The sequence below is a fragment of the Equus caballus genome, chromosome 11 (genome assembly GCF_041296265.1).
Source record: "Equus caballus isolate H_3958 breed thoroughbred chromosome 11, TB-T2T, whole genome shotgun sequence".
Taxonomy (NCBI): domain Eukaryota; kingdom Metazoa; phylum Chordata; class Mammalia; order Perissodactyla; family Equidae; genus Equus; species Equus caballus.
Window position 1 is genome coordinate 45554484 of NC_091694.1, and position 21771 is coordinate 45576254.

The following is a 21771-nucleotide window of genomic DNA, read 5'->3' on the forward strand; positions in this document are numbered from 1 at the left end:
TTTACTGTTTTCCTTCCGTCTTACTCTACTCCACACCTCTTTAGCTGGCTGACAGCCAGCAATTCAGAGAGCTGCTTCCTGTACACTGAGAGGGTGGATTCCAGCTACTCCCAAAGAATGAACTTGATAAACCATTAGGTGCTCCCCTAAACATTCTCACAACCTCCTTTCTCCACCAGAACCCCATGAAGTCCAAGGGGCTGGGGCATCCCCTCATTCTTCCACACCCACCTCTCCAAATGGGCTTTTTTAAAAAAAATTACACTGATTCTTTTAAATTTTATTATATGAAAGCCATACACACTTACTGTAGAAATGCAGTAATGTCGAAAATCTGGAAATTACAGAAAAACCAAAGAGGAAAATTACAATTACTTTATTCCACCATCCAAAAATAACCACTATTATTAACGTTTCGGGGTTTGTCCTCAGTCTTTTTTATCTGTTTATGTATAGAAGTATACACCCATATCTTAAAAATGAAAATTGAGATCACATAACACTATTTTTATAACCTTTTTAATATTCAAAAAGCATTTTTCTTTCCAGGCAAATGTTTTTCTACATAACTTTTAATGGCTGCACAGTACTCCACCATCTGGATGGATATACAATAATTTACTTAAGCAATTCCCTATTGCAAATTTTCATTACAGCAGGAAAGAAATGAATTCCCAGTCACAGCGTTGCTTTATATTTTTCTCTATTGCAATGCTGGGATGAACATCTTATACCTTAATCTTTAATTATTTTCTTAGGATAAAATGCCAAATGTAGAATTATTAGGTCAAAGGCTATAGAAACTTTTAGGGTGTTTAATACATATTACCAAACCAACATCCAGAAGGCTGCACCAATTTGTACCCCCATATGCAACGCATGGGAGTGTTATTATTTTAATACTCCTTTGCCAATACTGGGTCTTATTTTTTTCTGTTATAGTTTGCTAAGGGAAAAATACTTCCAGTTATATTTGCCTTTCTTTACTAATGAAACACATTTTTTTTCATGGTTTTATCCTTTTAAATTTTGTTTATGAGTTTCCTGTGTGAGTCCTTTCACAGTTGGCTCTTGCTCCTTGAGGCTACTTAGATAAAAAATTGCAGGATAGAATTACAGAGAAGAGGTGGAAATAGGAGGATGAAGCCACAGGACGCTTTAATATGGTCTTACATCTCTGAGGGAGGTGGAAAGACTGGAGAGAAATGGCGAATGAAGTAGACGGCTGGAAGCTTGTCCTTGATGGAGGCTGGCTGTCCTCCCTCCTCCAGGGGTCCTTCTGGCCTTTATGGCCCACTCTGTGGGGTGCCCAGACAGGGCCCTGTGCTCTCTGGGCCTGGTCCTTCACTGGTCTTCTGCCTGTCTCTGTGTTTCCAGGCTGCTCCTCCTCATCTCTGCTCCATGATGGAAGAGGACGGCAGAGTCACATACCCAGGGTGGGAGGGACACTGTGGCCAGTGAAGCAAGGAGGGGAAGAAAGGACAGAAGCAACGTCCAGGGACAGAGTGATCTTCATTGTAGCCTGTGAGTGGATTCCGTCTGCCCACCCTCCTCTACTGCAGTCCCACATACACCCAGCTTAGGCTGCAGAATAATGGGGTCAATGATCTCCTGTCCCCTAAATCTCTGTTTGTCATAAATGGAGAACAGGACCCAGCTCCCTGCACACCTGCTGCCCCAAAGCAGAACAAACAGCTTTCTGTAGCCCCTGAAGGTGGCCACGTTCAGGCCGGGAGACAAGGCCAAAGCTGAATCACGTCAGAACCTGAGCCCAAGAGTGAGACTGGATCAGGAGCTGGGGGTGGCAGGTTTACACTGCCTGACGCCCCAGAGGGGGTGCATCCCACAACCTCTCTCTCCTGGTTGCTGGAGGGTAGAATTTCCTGCCTGTACAAGCCTGAGCTGATCTCACACACTATCCCGAAAAGCAAAGTGAGGGAAGAAACAGCAGCGGCAGCTAGAGGCCCATCACGGGCTGCACTCCTGCTGTGGGTGGCAGGGGAAGCCTGAGGCCACCTGTGCATGGTGGAAACTCCGTGTGGAGACCGACTCCTACTAGCCCCTTGCATTCATCTAACCCTACCCCTCCCTCCACCCCACCCCACAACAGCTCCTGTGGTTACAGTCATGGATGGAGGAGGGGCAACAGCTTATGTGAAAAGCTGTTTTGTTCCCACCCACAGGGGGAGGAGAGCCCAGGCTCTGTCTGCACAAGCGGGCTTCTGATTCCCTCATGCACACTCTACTGTGTGATTCCCCATCTCACAGGTGGAGAAGCTGAGACAGGAGGTCTAGGGTCCTACATATAGGAAAGTATCCCCGAATCCAGAGTCTGGGCCAGTCCCAGGAAATACAGGGAAAGGTAAGAGCAAGGGGACGGATACTCAGATGGGAGTCTCAGTATGACCTTTTCCCTCAAGAGGAAACTGACTTTAGGACCTCACCTGGAACGGCCAGTAGGAAAGAACTGGGGACAAGGAAGGAGGATCAAGAAAGATATTTCTTTGCTCCACTTCTTCCCATTGTCACACAAAGATCAACTAGCCTCACGTAGTCAGAGCCATCTATTCCCCAATTCAGCCACGGTCTCTAACCTGAAATGCTTCTCTCTTGCTGGGCCAATCTAGGTGAAGGCTCTCCAACTGAACAGGGTTCCCTTTGCCAAAAGGTATCATCACTCCCGCTGTCCAGACCTTCCCAGCCCCAGCTCTGTCACCTTCCAGACGAGGGGGAAAGCAGCTCCTTCTCCTCTTCCTCCTCCTCGAAGCCAGGGGCAGAGGGCAACAGTTCTTCAACTGGCAGCTTTAGCTGGGTCAGGACATAAAGCTTGCCACTGAAGAACTACTGCGGCTCAGCCAGGTGAGGATGTGGGAGGTACAGGCTCCTGAGGGAAAGGGAAGAAAGATGGGAAAGATCTGAGCAGGGCCATGTCACAGGGATACTGTCCCACTGGCTGTCAAAGTCCAGTCCCAGCAGATACTCCACCTTCTAATGAGGGGTTCTTGGCTCTAACCTGAGCCTGCAGGAGCTGTTAACTTCAGTGAGAAGCAAGAGGCAGCTCTAAACATACTTCTTTGCTCCTCTTTAAGAACTGAAGGCTGTAGAAACCCAAGCCTGTGCTCCCCCCCCTTTCCCCAGCTACCCACAGGGGGCAGGGAGGGGCAGCTTCCTCAGCATTCAGAGAGCGCAGGACCTGGGACCCTGGAACACATCCCACCAGTCGCTTAGGTCCCAAGTGAGAAGTTGTACCTCAGGTCCAGAAATATGAGTTCAGTGATCAGCCCAGCTGACTCGTTTCCAGGGAGTTCAGCTGGAAGAAGAGTTTTGGGGGCCTACATCTGGGGAAGAGTGAGGAAGGGAGGAGGTCTAGAGTTTGGAAGGTCAGCAGAGGCTCCAGGGACTGTGAGGAGAGGACAGGGGACCAAAGGTTGGAGGGGAGGGAGGTATGGGCAGGGTGGTTGGGCAGCTTCCCCAGGACTCTCAAATGCCAGGCATTCCGCTTGCGCATTCCGGGTACATCTGGTATGAATTCCAGGCTGTCTGCCGGCCCCTCCATGTCTGAACTTTGTTCCAAGTTCCAAGCCCCGCCCCCACAGTTCCAACGCATGAATCAGCAGGAAAAGCCGGGCCCAGCAGCATGGCCCAGGGAGGGGGCTGGGGGCGTGGCAGGCTTGAGGGCTGTGAGCTGGGGAGGGCGGGTCTGTGCTGACACTCAGTCCAAGGGCATGGCCCATGCCAGTGTGAGGGGCCAAGGTGGTCTCGCCTTGAGATTTCTATACTCAGAGGGTTAGAAAGATTAGGGTGGGAGTGGGAGGTTTTCAAATTACAAAACCCTCTTGGGAGGCATAAACTTTGTGGTATCTTTCTTCCCCCAGGTGACCAGTGCAACTCCTTCTCACTCCCCTCTGTCTGAGCCGGCTCTATTCAGCCCATAGGTCTCAGCGGCTGCTAAGAGTTTGTGCCAAGCAGGTGCCCTTGGCTGCAGGGTGGGGTAGGCCCAGGGCACTGACCCTCTGACCAGCTGCTCCATCAACCCTTTGGCATGCTGACAGCTCCTAGTCCAGTCTTAACAGCCAGGATGACAGGCCAAATGAGTTGGAGCCTGCAACTAGGGCCAGAGGGAGGTGGGGGAGATAGCCTAGCCAGAGGCCACTGGGAGGGGCCAAGAGTTGGCCGAGAGGTGGGGAGAGAGGGAGCCCAGTGATGACTAACCCAGGCGCCCCACCCAGCCAGCCGGCTTCCCAGGCGGTCAGGGCCAGGCCTGGGCTAGGGGCCCCACAACCGGACAGGCTGGGGGGAGGTGCAGAGGTGACCTTCTCTCGGCCCAAGACGGCCAGTTAGGCTGGGGAGGGGGGATTAGAGTTTCCAGGCCCTCCTCTTGCCCGCTCCCTCCACCAACCGCGGTGAAACTCTAACCTTTGGGTTGCATAAGGCCCCCGCACCGCCGCCCCCTATTCCTCTCCCCTCCCCCCTTACATAACATCCCCTGGAGGGAACGAGAGGAGGGGCCAGCCCGCCCAGAGACCCCTTCTCTGCCAGGGCGCTCAGCTGGCCCTGCCTCAGTGAGTGCCGGTAGAGGCAAAGCCCCTCCCTGCTACCCGCCCCGCTCAAATCCTCCCCAAGCTGGGAGGCCGGCTCCCGTATCCTCGGACCAGAGGGCGCCGAGGTTAGCCGCCCCCAGCCTTCGGCCCCTCGTCTTCCTCCCAGCTACTCCGCAAGACCTTCCGCCACGACTCCCGTCCAGGACTCTACCTTTAAACCTCCTGACACACTACTCCAGCCAGTCTAGGCCCCTATCCCCCGGAGCGCCCCTGCCCCCGCCGCCCCCTCTCCCCTCCTCCGGAAGGGCAGGGTGTGGCCGCCAGGACCCCACTTTCCCCCATTACCCCGTTAGCACGGTTCCCTCCTGTGAGGCCGGGACCCCAGCTCACACCCACCTGGTGCTGGGGGGTGGGGGTGCTGAGGGTAGGGGAGCAAATCAGTGCGTCCGTTCCCCACGGCCGGCGGCGCTGTCTTCCCAGCGCCCAGCACACCGGCTCCAGTCTCCGATCAGCTGGCGGCGTCGTGACGCACAAGCTGCGATTGCACCGCCCAGGGCCAATCACCGCCCACTGCTGGGCAGCGTGACCACACCCACTCGGGGGCGCCAGCCCTTCGCCTTGGTCCCGCCTCTCCAGCCGTCTTAGCTTTGATTGGCAAGGAGGCCACCCCGTTGCCTACTGGAGTTGCGCTAAGCCACGCCCACCAACTCACGAGCTGGCCAATAGGCGAAAGGGCGTGGCTCAGCCTTCCGCCTAGGCCACTTGCTTTGACGAGCGCTACGTCAAACAGGGCTCCTAAAGAGCAGAAGGAAGTAAAGGCGTGTATGTTTGCAGTGCATACTGGTCAATGTAGTTCTCCGTCTGACACCTCGTTCCCAGAATCCAGCGCGCTCTGTGAGTTGGCATTTTTAAACTCATCTCTGAATCCATCCCGACGAAGTCCTTAAAGGGCTACAGCACCTCCTTTCTGGAGCCGTGAGTGCTTCTTTTAGACAACCCCGAAACGGATTCGCTGACCTCTGCAGGAGGCGATAGCTCTCTAAGGAAAGATGGAGCAGACGAAGCAGCAGGAGTGGCAGAACCGAAGGTGGAAATCAGCCCCCAGGGCAGCACTGTTCCATTGGATGAGGACTCCTGAGGGCTTTTGGGGGAGGGAGGACTGCCCACTTCGCTAGCCCCAGCTTTCACTGGAGAGATCTAGTCCACCCCTCCTGGGGGGGAGCCGGGGGGGCGCTTCCTAACCAGGAGACTTCTTGTAGAAGATGTCTCGTCCTAGTCGCAGGGAGACAGAGCGTCTCAAGCAGCAGCTTCCTAACAAAAGATTGATAGCATAGTCCTCACCTGAAGGTAGAAGGAAGACTTGTGGTCGGAAACTAGGGGATGGGCCGTCCCAAAGTGCAACTGGTGAGCAACCCCATCCTCTGTCTAATATCCCCAATTCAGTCCCACCCTCCAGAAGCTTTTTACTGACTCGGGCCTACTTAGGGAAGAGATTTCAAAGGTGGAGACCAATGAGGAGGCTGCTTCTTCCCCAGGGGCCAATCAGAGCCTAAATGGGTGGGAGATGGGCAAAAACTGAAAGGAACCCAATGACTTGGCAAAAGCTGCTGAACCTCTTATTTAAAGGGGCAAGTCTGGGACCCACCCCAACTCATCGCTGGCACCCCGCTCCCACCACCACCCAAGAGAATCGTGGGGACAGGGATCCATGAGTTTTCCATAAGCTCTCAAGTAGGATGAGAGTAACCGAATCCCAAAGGATGAGCCTGGAGTGTGAGATAGTTCCTTCTGTATTAAATACGGACTCCACCAAGTGATTGCTATAGTTCTTAGGAGCTCCAGAATTCTGAGCCTGTGTTCAGAACATTGTGCCTTTAAGGAAACTTCCTGCCTTCCACCCCAGTAACAGCTGATTGTTGGAAAGTGTGACCTCAGGGGACGAATCAGCTGTTACCACATCCTCCTCCTGGTCTGCCCTCCTCCATCTCCTTATCCACCCCCCCCCCACCGCCACCCCCCACGGGTGGTGAGGGAAGGAAGGAGATGGAACCCCAAATATGGGGGACCAGCTTGTATATTCTTTCCTCTACCTCTTACTGCAAGACTCTCCCCCACCCCTCCATCTGCTGGTTAGATCTTCAGAGGTTCTAAGCTTGGAATGAGAGGTATTTCCTGTCAGCTCAGTCAGCTTAGACCCACCCTCCTAGTAGTGAGGCCAATACTGGGGAGGCCCAGAATGGTGGCTGGCTGGGTGTGTGGGTGCTCCAGGAATGGGTACTGGGGAATGTCAGTGAAGCTGTGGACCAAACCTTGAGGAGAAGAATGGCTATGGAAAGCAAGCCTCCTTGGGGTCTGCTCCCCAGGCCAGCTGCCCCCTACTCCCTGCTCAGGTTGCCCTCTTCCTCCCCAGACAGGGGCCTGCTAAGGGGATCCTCCCAGGTTTGCCCATTCACTCCACTTCTAACTGCCGTTAGACACCACCTGGCCTTGGCTGCTCCAGTTTTTATGGTCTCAACCTCCACAGCAAGAGTGCTAATGTGGAGCTTCCCAGGGGCTGCAGGTGGAACGCACTGGCCCAGGAACCACGGGCTTTGGCTAGGAAGTCCTGCCAGAAGACTCAGGTAAATATTTCACCCAAGCCCTGAGCTGGGAGCCAGGGTCACTCCAGGACAAGCTTAGTGTGAAGTCCCAGGACTAACTTGGCAAGGTCGGGAGAAACTGAGCAAGGGCTTGGCCAAGCTTGGAAGAAAGAGAAATCTCACCAGCTGCCCCCATTCTCCATTATCCTTAGCAGAGAAATCCCATCCCCTTCCCACCCAAGGCCCTTCTCTATTTTGTTCAGCTAACTCTCTGTCTCCTCACCCTCCCACCCTATAGGGCAAAAGCTCAGGCTGTGAGTTCAGGGTTCCTCAATCTCAGCACTATTGACATTTGGGGCTGAATAATTTCTTCTTTTGGGGGCTGTCTTGTACATATTAGCATGTTTAACAGCATCTCTGGCCCACTAGATGCCATTAGCAACACCCGCCCCCCCCCCCCAACCAGTTGTGACAACCCAAAGTGTCTCCCAACATTAGCAAATGTTCCCTGGGGGCCAAAATTGCCCGCAGTTGAGAACTACTGAGATAGACAAACTTGGATTCAAATTCCAGCTCTTACCAGCTGCGAGCTTGATGAAGATCCTTAACATCTCTGAACCTCAATTTCCTCATCTACAAAATAGAGTGAATAATAAATTCATGATCTATTGTAGGGATGAAAACAGGATTATGTTTGAAAACACCTAGCTCAGTACCTGGCCCACTGGCCCACAGTTAGTGCACTAAACCATAGCTGCCTTCACTTTTCTCCTGGCCAGATCAGCAAGAGCTAACCTCACTCAGCATGGGCTGACTGCCGGGGCAGCTGCAGCCTCCCTCCCTGACTATCTGAGCCATCACCTCCAGGAAACTCAATATTGAGGTTGGTGAAGAGGAGTGGCTAATTTGGTCCCCGATTCCCCAAAGCCCAAGGGTGCTTGAGTTGGGATTCAGGGGGAGTTTGAGAATAGTGCTGTTACAGAGCATTATGTCTCAAGATGTGGCCTGCAGATTGCCTGTGTCAGAATTACCAGGGGTGCCTGTTAAAAATTCAGAATTCTGGGGCTCACCCCAGACTACTGAATCAGAAGTACATCATAAAGTTTGAAAACCACTGTTTTAGGGCTCAGATTGGGGAAAGTGTCAGTGTCCCAGAAATCTTAGTGCACCAGTGCCCAGCATTGCAAGGACATCCCTATTCAAGGGAAGGAAAGAATTCTAAGAGGTAAGGTTAGTTACATTCAAGGTCATTGTTGCATTGCAAGTCAAAACCACTAGAGGGCAGGACACACACAAACTTATAGAAAGAAAAAGTAGTGCCTGCTCAGTCTAGGTAAACTGAGACCAGAGCAAAGACCAGGTGGACCTAATTTTATTGGTACCAAGAAGCAGGCACTATCTCCTGACCAGCAAAACTCGTCCTTTGGTCTCAGATACTCAAAGCTGCGGATGTGATATGGTCAAGGAACGCCTCATTTCCCAGGTGAAAAAAATAATGCATGGCCAAGGAGTACAGAGAACATTGGTTTTAGAATGAGATAGGCCTGGCTTTGAATCCTGGCTCTACCACTTCTTAGCTGTGTGACCTTGGGCAAGTTACCTAGGAGAGTCAGCCTTCTCATCTTAAAATGGGTATAAAAATAGCTTCTTAGAAAGTGTTGTGGTGAGGATTAAGCAATACAAAGTAGGGAAAGTGCTTAGCATGGTGCCTGGCTCCTATGGCACCAAATGGTGGTTATAAGTTCTTACTGCCCAAGGTCATGTGACCGAGTACATTAGGGGCTCCTGCTGCCTGGCTCCCCTCCCCCCCAGTTTTTTTTTTGGTGAGGAAGTTTGGCCCTGAGCTAACAGGGCTAACGTTTGTTGTCAACCTTCCTCTTTTTGCTTGAGGAAGATTGTTGCTGAGCTCACATCTATGGCAGTCTTCCTCTATTTTGTATGTGGGACACTGCGACAGCATGGCTTGATGAACAATGTGTAGGTCTGCACCCAGGATCCAAACATGGGAACCCAGGCCACCAAAGCAGAGTGTGGGAAATTAACCACCACACCGTGGGGCCGGCCTCTGCTGCCCCTTTAAGAAAGAGGATGCGGATGGAATCGGCTTATAGCTGAGCCATTCCTGTCTCCTCTTTAATTTGGACTTTAGTTTTTCTTAAGTGCCTTTATGGAACCCCCACACTTCAACACCAAACTCCTATATGAGGGAAACTCTCCTTCTAGGAGTGAGACGCAGAGCCAGTGGTTTCACTGCAGACAATGGCCTATCTGTCCTGCAAATGAGTCAGAAATGAGACCCCTTGAAGGAGGCACGTCGTTCTGGTGCCAGCTCTCTGGTTTCCGCTCCCTATTCCGTGCTGCACCCTCCCCCCAGCCACGGTGGCATCTGCAAGGCTCTGACCACAGCAGGCAGGCTCTGTGGCACGCAGAGGCAGGTCTTCAACAGGAAGTCTTGGGGACCATTTCCTCCCAAGAACTTCAGGCCTCTGGGCCTGGGCCACTTCTCTCCCTCAGATTGCCCAGAATGGAAAAAAAAAAAAAAAAAAGCGGTAAGGGGGCTGTCAGTGTGGAAGACTCTGGGGCAGAAAGTCTGCACCAGCTTCTAAATGTCCATTCTGCCACTTGAACAAGCCTCTGTGGCGGCTCTTGGTTATCACCTGTAGAATATAAACAATAACAACCATCCTCCCTATCTCTCCAAGTGTTGTAAGAGCCAAATGGAACGTTACTGATGAAGTGTTTTGGAAAATTAAAAGCTCCTTCTTTTGGAAGGCAGCATGGAGGCGCTGAAGAGACTTGATGTTAAACGTCCCAGCTCTGCCTCGGGGTTTCTTATCTGTAAAAACGGGGGGGCGGGGGGGGGAGGGAGGATGGTTGGGGGGTAAGGATCCGCCCGCTAAAGGCTGGGATCTCTGGGAAGAGCATCCCTAGATGCGCGTTCTGGCGCGTGCAGGGGGAAGCAGGGATGGGAGGGGAAATCTCGTGGGCAGTTCAGCATCCCGCTCTCCAGCACCGGCGGGGCCGGCTGGAGCTCCTTCCAGCCCTGGAGGAAGCGAAGCCGCCACCAGGCCAGAGCAGAGCTCTGGGAGGGAGGGCGCCCGGGCGGCCGCGCGGTGGCGCCGGCGGGAGGCGGGGTCTGGCCGGCCTATTTGAGCCACGTGCGGTTGTTTCCGTGTCGGGGCGATCACGTGAGCCGTGTCAGCTGACCCGTCACGGTGGAGCCCGGCGCTGGCGCCCCGCGGCCCCCGCCCCGCCGCGCCCCGAGTGCAGGACCCTGTGGAGGGGTAAGAGCGTCCCCGCCGTCTCCTCCTCTGTGCCCGGCCCGCTCCCGCCGCCTCCGCCCCAGCCCCTGTCCTTCGCCCATCCCTGCCCGCCCGGCCTGGCTCCCCGGAAACCGTCGTGGGAAGGGCTGTGGCCGGGCTCAGCCCCGCGCTGCCCCCAGGCGGCCAGAAGGGAATGGCCCTGGGGAGCAGGGGGCGGGAAGTCGCTCTTACCACCGGGACCGAGGGCTGGTCCCCGCCCCCAAGCCCCGACATGGAGGAGCTGCTCCAGAGCGTGGAGAGGGACCTGAACATCGATGCCCGGCAGCTGGCTCCTGCCCTGGGGGGCACGCACGTGGTGGCCCTAGTGTCCGCGCGCTGGCTGGCTAGCCTCCGCGAGCGCCGGCTGCCCCCGGGCCCCTGCCCCCGAGCAGAGGGCCTGAGCGAAGCGGAAGTCAGGACTCTCCTGCAGCGCTCCGTGCAGAGGCTGCCCCCCGGCTGGACGCGCGTGGAGGTGCATGGGCTGCGGAAACGGAGGCTGTCCTACCCGCTGGGCGGCGGTCTGCCCTTTGAGGAGGGGTCTTGCAGCCCTGAGACCCTCACTCGCTTCATGCGGGATGTGGCTACTCAGAATTATCGCAACCTGTGGCGCCACGCATATCATACTTACGGACAGCCCTATAGTCATAGTCCTGCTCCTTCAGCTGTCCCTGCCCTGGACTCAGTGCGGCAGGCTCTGCAGAGGGTCTATGGTTGCTCCTTCCTGCCGGTGGGTGAAGCTACCCAATGCCCATCGTATGCCAGAGACGGCCCCTGCCCTCCTAGGGGCAGCCCGGCCTGTCCTAGTCTTTTGCGAGCTGAGGCCCTGTTGGAGTCGCCAGAGATGCTATACGTGGTGCACCCTTATGTGCAGTTCTCCCTGCATGATGTGGTCACCTTCAGCCCTGCCAAGCTGACCAACAGCCAAGCCAAGGTGCTCTTCATTCTGTTTCGTGTACTGAGGGCCATGGATGCCTGTCACCGCCAGGGACTGGCCTGCGGGGCCCTGTCTTTGCACCACATTGCTGTGGATGAGAAGCTTTGCAGTGAGCTCCGGCTGGACCTGAGTGCTTACGAGAGGCCCAAGGAGGATGAGAAGGGGGAGACCCCTGTAACAAGGGACAAGGCAGGCATTAAGCCTGGAGAGGAGGGAGGAGGGGGACCTAGGTGTCCCACCTGCCAGGAGGAACTTAGGGGCCTTGTGCTAGACTGGGTCCATGGCCGCATCAGCAACTTCCACTACCTCATGCAGCTGAATCGTTTGGCAGGTCGGCGGCAGGGGGATCCCAACTACCACCCTGTGCTGCCCTGGGTGGTGGACTTCACCACACCCCACGGGCGCTTCCGAGACCTGCGGAAATCCAAGTTCCGCCTCAACAAGGGGGATAAGCAGCTGGACTTCACGTATGAGATGACGCGGCAGGCATTTGTGGCAGGTGGCCTGGGTGGCGGGGAGCCACCTCATGTTCCTCACCACATCTCGGACGTGCTCTCCGACATCACATACTATGTGTACAAGGCTCGGCGCACACCCCGGGCAGTGCTCTGTGGACACGTGCGGGCACAGTGGGAGCCCCATGAGTATCCCGCCAGCATGGAACGCATGCAGAACTGGACGCCAGATGAGTGCATCCCCGAGTTCTACACTGATCCCTCCATCTTCTCCTCCATCCACCCTGACATGCCTGACCTGGATGTGCCGGCCTGGTGTGGCTCCAGCCAGGAGTTTGTGGCTGCCCACTGGGCGCTGCTGGAGAGCCCCGAGGTGTCCCAGGACCTGCATCACTGGATCGACCTCACCTTCGGCTATAAACTCCAGGGCAAGGAGGCTGTGAAGGAGAAGAATGTGTGCCTGCACCTGGTGGATGGCCACACTCACCTGACCAGCTATGGCGTGGTGCAGCTCTTCGATCAGCCACACCCCCAGCGCCTGGCTGGAGCTCCTGTCCTTGCCCCTGAGCCTCCATTCATCCCCAGGCTGTTGTTCCAGACCATCCAGGAGAGCACAGGCCAGGAAGACTTCCCAGGCCAGCTTACAAATGGGGTGGGCAGGCTGGTTTTGGAGGCCACTCCCTGTGAGGCTGGCTGGGCCAGAGACAGGTCCGTGGTGGGAGAAGATGACTTGGAGCAGGCCACAGAAGCTCTGGATTCCATCTCCCTTGTTGGGAAAGCAGGTGACCAGCTGGGTTCCTCCTCCTCCAATCAAGTGCCCCCAGGCCTCCTGTCTTTCTCAGTGGCCTCAGCCTCTCGACCAGGCCGCAGAAACAAAGCTGCTGGGGCAGACCTTGGGGAAGGCGAGGAGGGGAAGATCCTTCTTCCAGAGGCCTTCAATCCTGTGCAGGCTCTGGAGGAGCTGGAGAAGCTAGGCAACTTCCTGACCAAAGGTCTAGGGGGCCGGTTGGAGGTGCCTGAGCAGCCGCAGGTCCAGCTCCCTGTGCAGCTGCGGGACCTCTTCCATCGGGACATGCAGGCGCTGGGGGTCCTTTTGGCTGAGATGGTGTTTGCCACCAGGGTCCGAACACTGCAGCCTGATGCACCTTTGTGGCTACGCTTCGAGACTGTTCGGGGACTCTGCACGCGGCATCCCAAGGAGGTCCCTGTGTCTCTGCAGCCTGTGCTGGACATGCTTCTGCAGCTGAGTGGGTCTGAAGGCCCCGTGGTAGCAAGGAGGGGCAATCTGGACCCACTGTTTGAGTACAGGCCCGTCTCCCAGGGATTGCCCCCGCCCTGCCCGGCCCAGCTCCTCAGCCCCTTCAGCTCCGTGGTTCCCTTCCCTCCATATTTCCCAGCATTGCACAAGTTCATCCTTTTGTACCAGGCGAGGTGTGTGGAGGATGAGGCCCAGGGACGGGAGCTGGTCTTTGCTCTATGGCAGCAACTGGGTGCAGTGCTGAGTGACATCACCCCTGAGGGCCTGGAGATCCTGCTGCCCTTCGTGCTGTCACTCATGTCCGAAGAGCACACGGCCGTGTATACAGCCTGGTACCTATTTGAACCTGTTGCCAAAGCACTGGGCCCCAAAAATGCTAATAAGTACCTACTGAAACCTCTCATTGGTGCCTATGAGAGCCCCTGCCGGCTACATGGCCGCTTCTACCTGTACACTGACTGCTTTGTGGCCCAGCTGATGGTACGGCTGGGCCTGCAGGCCTTTCTCGTCCACCTGCTGCCCCATGTCCTGCAGGTGCTGGCTGGTGTCGAGGCTTCCCAGGAGGAAAGCAAGGGCCTGGCAGGGGCTGCTGAAGATGAGGAAAGCGGGCTCCCAGGGGCCAGGGCCAGCTCCTGTGCCTTTGGGGAAGAGATTCAGATGGATGGGGAGCCTGCTGCCTCCTCAGGCCTAGGGCTCCCAGACTACACGTCTGGCGTCAGCTTCCACGACCAGGCTGACCTCCCCGAGACAGAGGACTTCCAAGCCGGGCTCTATGTGGCTGAGTCCCCACAGCCCCAGGAGGCTGAGGCTGTGAGCCTGGGCCGGCTGAGTGACAAGAGCAGCACCAGCGAGGCCTCGCTGGGCGAGGAGCGGGCTGACGAGGGGAGTGCCCCTGTGGACAAGAGCAGCCTCAAGTCAGGCGACAGCAGCCAGGACTTGAAGCAAAGCGAGGGCTCAGAGGAGGAAGAGGAGGAGGAGGAAGGCTGTGTGGTGTTGGAGGAGGAGGAGGGGGAGGGGGAACAAGATGAGGTCACCGGGGCCTCTGAGCTCACTCTCCCTGACCCGGTGCTGTCCATGGATACGGTTGTGGCTGGTGGCGGAGGGGCAGATGGGGAGGAAGCGGAGGAGCCGCTGACCGAGCAGTCGGAGGGCAAAGAACAGCAGATCCTTCTTGGTGAGTTCTCAGGCCTGGAGTGGTGCTCACACAGTCATCTGGTTCCCCTGGACATTTGCTGAGCACCTCCTCTGCGCCAGGCACTGCAGATGTGGGCCTGCCCTCCTGGAGCTCACACCTAGCAGAGGAGATGCCATGCTGTAGACAATCTTATGTGAGCTCGAGTTACATTAGTGCCATAGAGAACATGGGGCTGAGATCTAGTTTTCAGGGGTCAGTGAAGGCTTCCTTGGAAGGAGGACCAGTTGAGGTTCAATGAGTAGGAGGTAGTGAGGCAAAAATGGCAGGGTCTGCAGTGGGATGAGCATTCCAGGAAGAGGGAACAGCATGTGTGAGGCTCTGAGGCTGTCATGGTTCCAGTAAAGTATCAGTGAAAGGCCAGCATATTTAGACTGAGAGAGTGGAGGGAGCAGAGGCCAGAGGGGGAGGTAGCCAGAGTCTGGCCAGGGTCTCATTTAGGAGCTGGGGAAGATTCACTGAAAGGGTCATCTTCCTGCAAGTTGCGCCTGAGGAGAGGAGCCTGGAGCGGCCCCATGGCCAGAGTCCCCCGGCTGCCTCTGCTGCTGCTAAATGGAGGGTGGAGGTGTGGGGCAACCAGGCTTAGGCTGCTCTCCTTGGCAGAGTGGTAGCCAGAGTTGGGTAGGTGGGGTGCCGTGGGGTGGGGTGGGAGGAGTGGCGAGCCACTGTTATCTGGTGAGCTCAGGCTCTGCCCCCACCCTGCAGATACAGCCTGCAAGATGGTCCGCTGGCTGGCTGCCAAGCTCGGCCCCACAGTGGCCTCTCGCCATGTGGCCCGAAATCTGCTCCGCCTGCTGACATCATGTTATGTTGGTAAGGTGCCGGAGACGGGGCCTCCCCCAGGCCCTCCACCCATCCCTAGCCCCCTCTAGAAGATCCTTCCCACTCCCACCCCAGACCACCTCCTGGCCGGGTCCTGGGTCTCTGTCTGTAAGCTCCTCCCTCCCTTCCTTGGGTAGAGCATGGGGCAGATCCGGGGCTAGAGTGAGCAGGAGCTGCTACCACAGTCCCTGGAAGGCCAACCTCCCTCCTGCCCTCTGCTAGCTACTCAAGGCTGCTGGCCCTTCCTTGGCAGGGCCTACTCGGCAGCAGTTCACGATGAGTAGTGGCGAGAGCCCCCCACTGAGTGCCGGCAACATCTACCAGAAGAGACCAGTGCTGGGCGATATAGTGTCGGGGCCCGTGCTCAGCTGCCTCCTCCACATCGCCTATCTGTATGGGGAGCCTGTCCTCACCTACCAGTACCTGCCCTACATCAGCTACCTGGTCAGTCACGGACTTGGCAGCCCTGGGGGCTGGGAGGCTGAGGAGCCTGAGGGCCAACCTGGGATCTCTGGAGGTTCCAGGGAGTCTGTGGGGCAGCCGAGCCCTCATCTACTCTGTGGCCCTAGGTGGCCCCTGGGAGCACCTCAGGCCCTAGTCGACTGAACAGCCGTAAGGAGGCGGGGCTCCTGGCAGCGGTGACTCTGACCCAGAAGATCATCGTGTACCTCTCAGACACCACCCTCATGGACATCCTGCCCCGTATCAGCCACGAGGTCTTGCTGCCCGTGCTCAGCTTCCTTACTTCCCTCGTCACGGGGTAGGCCCCTGCCCCACCCTTTGGCGGGGAGCAGCACAGCTGAGGGAACTACAAGGGTCGGGGCTGGGGGGACGGGGGCGGGTTGGGAAGTTTGTGGGAGAGTCCCATGACCCTGGACTGGGTGTCAGGAGTCCTGGTTCTGATCCAGGCTGTGTGACCCCGAGCAAGCCACACCTTTCTGTGCCTCAGTTTCCTCATCTGCTTTGGACCAGTTGGTCCTGTAGTTCCTTTCATTTACAGCTTCTGGTAGATTCTGGGCAAGTTCTGCAGAGTGGGGGGCTGGAGCTCACGAGCTCTGTTTCCAGGTTCCCAAGTGGAGCCCAGGCCCGGACTGTTTTGTGTATGAAAACCATCAGCCTCATCGCCCTCATCTGCCTGCGTATTGGACAGGAGATGGTCCAGCAGCACCTGAGCGAGCCCGTTGCCACCTTCTTTCAAGTCTTCTCTCAGCTGCATGAGCTTCAGCACCTGGTGGGCAGACCTACCTGGCTGGGGTGGGCTAGGCAGGGGCTGTGGACTCGGCTGACTCCCTGGGCTTCCTGCCCGCAGGATCTGAAGCTGGATTCCGTGAGCCGCAGTGAGGGCCAGCTGCCAGAGGTGGCCTTCTCTGACGGGCAGCAGCGGCCGGTGGACCCCACCCTGCTGGATGAGCTGCAGAAGGTGTTCACCTTGGAGATGGCGTACACAATCTACGTGCCCTTCTCCTGCCTGTTGGGTACTGCCCCATCACATTCCCTCACACAGCCTCTGTGACCATGGTTCTTCATGTGGGAGGGCCCCACTCTCTCCCTGCCCCCAGAGTCAGTAGTGGGTGTTAAGCACAGTTTTCTGGGTCAGAGCAAAGGGATTCAGCCTCAGACTCTGAGTCCCAGCGTGTAAACAGGGACTGAGCACTGGCCAGCAAGGAGGCACAGGTGTGGCCTAGTGTGTCCGTGTGGAAGGCAGGATAGTCGGGCTGATGTACTGAATCTCTAGGAGCTGTCAAGAGGAGCGAGTGGCCCACGTTTATGGAGCTTCTTGTCCACACCAGGCACTGTGCTGAGCATTGATGTGTGTCATCTCCTAAATAGGATGAATGGCCTGTGGTCAGATGTGGTGTTATCCCTCCACTGAGATGTGAGCTCTGAGAGGGAGAGCATGAGCTGTCTCGTTCACCCTTCTATTTCTGATGCCCAGCATGGCACCCAGCACATAGAGAAGATGCTCACATGTACATAATGAATTAATGCACATTTTACTGGGGAGAAACTGAGGCTCAGAGATGAAGAGTTACTTGCTCAGAGTTGCACAGCCAGTACCTGCCCTGTGTTCTGTGGTTCCTAAACCCTTGGGTGGGTGGTGGCAGCTGCCTGCCATCTTCCCTAATCTTGGGACTTCTTCTGCTCCCATGCAGGTGACATCATCCGGAAAATCATCCCCAACCACGAGCTGGTGGGGGAGCTGGCAGGGCTGTATTTGAAGAGCATCAGCCCAAACAGTCGCAGCCCTGCCAGTGTGGAGCCCACTGTGCCCAGTACCGGCCCTGGGTGGGACTCCCAGGGTGGGGGCTGTCCCCAGGATGATGGCCACTCAGGGACCTTTGGGAGTGTCCTGGTCGGGAACCGCATCCAGATCCCTGACGACTCTCACCCTGACAGCCCTGGCCCTCTGGGCCCCATCTCGGGGGTGGGCAGCGGGGGCCTCGGCAGCGAGAATGAGGACAACGCGCTGAAGCGGGAGCTGCCGCGGAGTGCCCACGGGCTGAGCGGGAACTGGCTGGCGTACTGGCAGTATGAGATTGGCGTGAGCCAGCAGGACGCCCACTTTCACTTCCACCAGATCCGCCTGCAGAGCTTCCCGGGCCACTCGGGGGCTGTTAAGTGCGTGGCGCCCCTGAGCAGTGAGGACTTCTTCCTGAGTGGCAGCAAGGACCGCACTGTGCGCCTCTGGCCGCTCTACAACTCTGGGGACGGCACCAGCGAGACAGCCCCACGCCTCATCTACGCCCAACACCGCAAGAGTGTCTTCTTCGTGGGCCAGCTTGAGGCCCCACAGTGTGTGGTGAGCTGTGATGGGGCTGTGCACGTCTGGGACCCCTTCACAGGTGAGCGGGCCCAGGTGAGGCCTGTTCTGTTGCTGCCATCCTGTACCCTGCCAGGCCTCTAGGAATGCGGCCCAAGGGTGGGAGGGTTGGGGTGTAATGGTATGTGGCATAGAGTGACCCAATGAAGCCATACAGAGGAGCAAAGGACTTGGAATCCATTAGATCTGAGTTGAATCAGCTCTGCCAGTTTACTTGCTGAGTGACCTTGAGTAAGTCACTTTGCGGCCAGAAGCATCCATTTTCCCATCTGTAAAATGGGAATCAGAACAACTGATTTGGAAGATAATGCGCAGAGAGGTTTGGCTTAACGTGTGGCATGTAGTACGTTTGGTAAATAGACGCTCGATTATTTTCTGGCATCATTGTAGAGAGAAATAAGGTTAAAAAGGGGGAGGGGATGGAGTGGGCATTGAGGGATACAGAGGGAGGTAGCTTTAGGTCAGGGGGTGCTATATGAAGACAGGAGGTTGCTTTGGGGATGGGAGCTTGGCCTGGCCATGGAAGCAGGAAGGTAGGAGGGTCAAGAAACATCTATAGCATTTTCTGAGATCCCCTGGGATATGGGAGGCAGGTGTGGGGTAGATTAGGGGGATAGGAGGAGTGAGGGCTCTTCCATCAGCTGCTAGGACCTCAGACCCACTGTGTCGTTCCTTCCCAGGGAAGACCCTTCGCACCGTGGAGCCGGCAGACAGCCGGGTGCCCCTGACCGCTGTGGCTGTCATGCCTGCCCCCCACACCAGCATCACCATGGCCAGCTCAGACTCGACCCTGCGCTTTGTGGACTGCAGGAAGCCGGGCCTGCAGGTCAGGGGCGTCCAGTCTCCTGAGCCCTGGTCTGGGTGCCTGGCAGGGAGGAGAGACCCTGAAGAGAGAAGGCCAGGGCGTAGTTTCTCTTTGGAGGCGGGTCACCCACAGCAGCAAATCCTGGGGGATGGGACTCTGGCCTGTGATGTGGGGAGCCCTCCCCCTGATGGGGGACGGAGGCTCAGGCCTTCAAGCTGTGTGGGCTTGGGGAGTGAGCAGGACCTTAGGGAGAAGCTGGTTGGAATGGGTGGTGGTGCCTCATCTCGTCTCCTCTTCCTGCAGCATGAGTTCCGCCTGGGTGGCGGGCTGAACCCTGGGCTTGTCCGCTCCCTGGCCGTTAGCCCCAGTGGCCGTAGTGTCGTAGCTGGCTTCTCCTCAGGCTTCATGGTGCTCCTGGACACCCGTACAGGCCTGGTTCTGCGTGGCTGGCCTGCCCATGAGGGGGACATCCTGCAGATCAAGGTAACAGACCAGGTCCCGTTCCCCTCCTGACTGCTCCAGGCCCTAACCTCTGCTTAGGGCCCACCCGGACAGGTTCAAGCTGATCTCCCTTATACCTACCCAGGGACTGAGGGGCAGGGAGGGGCAGGAGCCAGCTGCACTGCGGGGGGCCTCTGTAGGAGGCAGGCACAGGGGCGGGACCCAGGGGCCGAGCTGACCCTGTTGCTCCCTGGAGATGTTCTAATGAGTAACCCTTGTCCATATTTGTCTTGCTTGGAGGATCAGGGGTCGGGCCCTGTCCGTGACCCATTTCAGGTTAAATAAAGCTCAGCGGGGAGGCTGTTTACTGCCCCCAGACCACTGAGCAGAGTCCATGCCCCCTGCTGGGCTGTCCGGGTGGGGGCAGGGGTAGACTGGGCGTGGGGCTTCTGCCCCCGCCCCCTCTCAGTCAGGGACCTCAGGAAACTGCTCAGGGAGGTACAGGAGGGGAGGAACCGGGCTACTTGTGGGAGGATTTTTTCCAGGCATCCCCATCGTAAATGGAGGCCAGGGGACATGCACTGCCACTGCTGGGGGCAAGCTACCCTTGGCTCCCTCTAGGACACCCCCAGGGGACCCTGGGCTCCAGGTGCCTCTAAATTCTGACTTTCCAAGAAAGCATCAGGAGGGCTCTGGGGTCAGCCTGGGTGTTAATCCTGGCACTGCCAGTTACTGGCTCGGTGACCTTGGTATGATTACTTAACTTTTCTGAGCTTTAGTTTTTTCTCCGTAAAGGGAGAACAATGGCAGCACTTGCCTCATAGGTTATTATGCAGATGAAACGTGGTCATACGGCATGCATGACACAATGCCGGGACATAGTAAGTGCCCACGTTGCAGTGATGACTAGGTTAATGACACTGTGATAGAGTTGCCGTAACTCACGTTGATATAATGTGGGAAGGTGGCAGCCTGTCCTCCACTCACGATGCCCTGTCTTCCCAGGAGGTGTTGTGGGAGGAAATGGGAAGACCATGGGGTTTGGTGGACACACGGGAGGGCCCAGGCCCTGCTAAGGCTCTCCTCTCCCCGGGCAGGCGGTGGAGGGCAGCGTCCTGGTCAGCTCTTCCTCCGACCATTCCTTGACTGTCTGGAAGGAGCTGGAGCAGAAGCCCACACACCACTACAAGTCAGCCTCCGACCCTATCCATACCTTCGACCTGTATGGCAGCGAGGTGGTCACTGGCACTGTGGCCAACAAGATCGGTGTCTGCTCCCTGCTTGAGCCGCCCTCCCAGGCCACCACCAAGCTCAGCTCTGAGAACTTCCGTGGCACGCTCACCAGCCTGGCCTTGCTGCCCACCAAACGCCACCTCCTGCTGGGCTCAGACAATGGGGTCATCCGCCTCCTTGCATAGGCTGAGACGGGGGCTAGCCAGGCGGGGGTGGGCAGACATCCTCCAGGGTCCAGGCTCCTAAACCCCCAGAGCCCCCAAGTCTGCTGGAAGGGATCTCCTTCGTGGCTTGGGGAGATGTTGCTCCAAGCCAGCAGGAAGAGGGAGAGCGTGGGAAAGCATTGCTGCCCTCTCTTCTCCATGCTCTGCCCTTGGGTCAATGTGGGGAGAGGGAAGCTCTTGGAAGGGTTAGGGAGACTGGCCCTGCCCAGCCAGTCTCCAGCCAAAGCCCCCCTTGCTAGGGTCTCTCTGCCCCTGTCCCACAAGGACAGGGAAGCTGCCCCAGTCCAGGACACTGATGGTGCTTGGACTCAAGCCTCTAAGGAGGGCTGGCTGTGGTCTAAGAGTTAAGGGCCTGTGGCTTAAGTGTCCACCCAGTCAGACCCTGCCCAGTGGGACCAGTAGGGGAAGAAAGAGGGCGGGGCCAGGGGAGGGAAGGAAGATGGACTGGACCAGCTGGTGCCTGCCAGGAATGACCCCATCCTTGCCTCCCACCCCTAACTACAGTGTTTGTGCCTTGAGCTGAGGAGGTAGATCCTGGGCCCAGAACCCCTGGTGGATGGGGTTCTAAGACCCTGAGAGAAGGGGCGAGAAGAATCACATCTCCATCTCAGGTCTCACCCAGGGGACAGGAAGACCCAGGTGTCCCGGGTCCTCACATTCTGGAGCAGAGATGAGGTCTGAGGCTGGGCTCCTGCTGCCTCCTCGCTATTTGCAATAGATGTAAATATGACCAATAAATCCTTTGGAAGAGCTGTGGAACTGAGTGAGGTCTTTGTTTTGATGGTGGTGTCAGAGTGGGGAAAAGTTGAGAGCCCACAGCTTCCAGGGCAGCGCGGAATAAGGCAGGAGGTGGGGAGGCAGCCTGATCATTGCTCTTCAGGGTACAGGGCTTCTGGTTCATGCAGCCCCAGACCAGTGTCCAGAACCATCACCCTTGGGGAGGGTAAGGACGATGCTGGGAGAGGCTGTGTCCCTCAGCAACTCTCCTCTCCCACCCCCTGCCTTCTGGACCCAGGCTGAAGGCAGCCAGGCAGGATCCTGGGCATGTAAGGGTTGGGGATAGGGCTCCTATCGTGGGTTCCCTGCACAGGCTTTTGCAGCCTCCCTTCTTTCCCCTCGGAATGGGGAGGCCGTTGTAGGGGAGAGGAAAGGACGTTGGAAGTG

At 56.9% G+C, this 21771-nt stretch overlaps 1 protein-coding gene, 1 long non-coding RNA gene and 1 other non-coding gene across 13 annotated transcripts; 1 reads left to right on the forward strand and 2 right to left on the reverse strand.

The window, feature by feature from the left end:
• Positions 1–268: 268 nt before the first annotated feature.
• On the reverse strand, positions 269–5426 carry LOC138916299 (uncharacterized). Its single transcript, XR_011423408.1, has 3 exons — positions 4938–5426; positions 2595–2884; positions 269–1448 (listed from the first exon to the last, which is right to left on the reverse strand). It is a non-coding gene; the product is annotated as an uncharacterized lncRNA (long non-coding RNA).
• Positions 2773–2857, reverse strand: MIR22 (microRNA mir-22). Its single transcript, NR_032906.1, has one exon. It is a non-coding gene; the product is annotated as a microRNA mir-22 (primary transcript).
• WDR81 (WD repeat domain 81) lies at positions 5413–21366 on the forward strand. Of its 11 annotated transcripts, none has more exons than XM_070227824.1 (12): positions 5413–5628; positions 6952–7162; positions 7900–8003; positions 14967–15074; positions 15337–15527; positions 15653–15843; positions 16149–16314; positions 16393–16558; positions 17237–17926; positions 18585–18730; positions 19013–19192; positions 20248–21366. In XM_070227824.1, exons 4-12 carry the CDS (start codon positions 14981–14983, stop codon positions 20566–20568), a joined length of 2145 nt encoding a protein of 714 aa, XP_070083925.1. In that variant the 5' UTR covers positions 5413–5628; positions 6952–7162; positions 7900–8003; positions 14967–14980; the 3' UTR covers positions 20569–21366. The 11 variants fall into 11 exon arrangements, 10 of the variants coding, with proteins under 10 accessions (XP_070083925.1, XP_070083926.1, XP_070083924.1 ...); XM_070227823.1 differs by lacking the exon at positions 5413–5628 and adding an exon at positions 5728–5945; XM_070227826.1 differs by lacking the exon at positions 5413–5628 and adding an exon at positions 6453–6706 and having other exon boundaries at positions 7016–7162.
• The last annotated feature ends 405 nt before the right edge of the window (positions 21367–21771 follow it).

Coding starts and splice junctions, on each gene's coding strand:
- WDR81 (XM_001502333.6), top strand. CDS start 10,577: ATGGCCCTGGGGAGCAGGGGGCGGGAAGTCGCTCTTACCACCGGGACC. Junction 15,844..16,148: donor CTTACTTCCCTCGTCACGGG/GTAGGCCCCTGC, acceptor CTCTGTTTCCAG/GTTCCCAAGTGGAGCCCAGG. Junction 16,315..16,392: donor TGCATGAGCTTCAGCACCTG/GTGGGCAGACCT, acceptor TCCTGCCCGCAG/GATCTGAAGCTGGATTCCGT.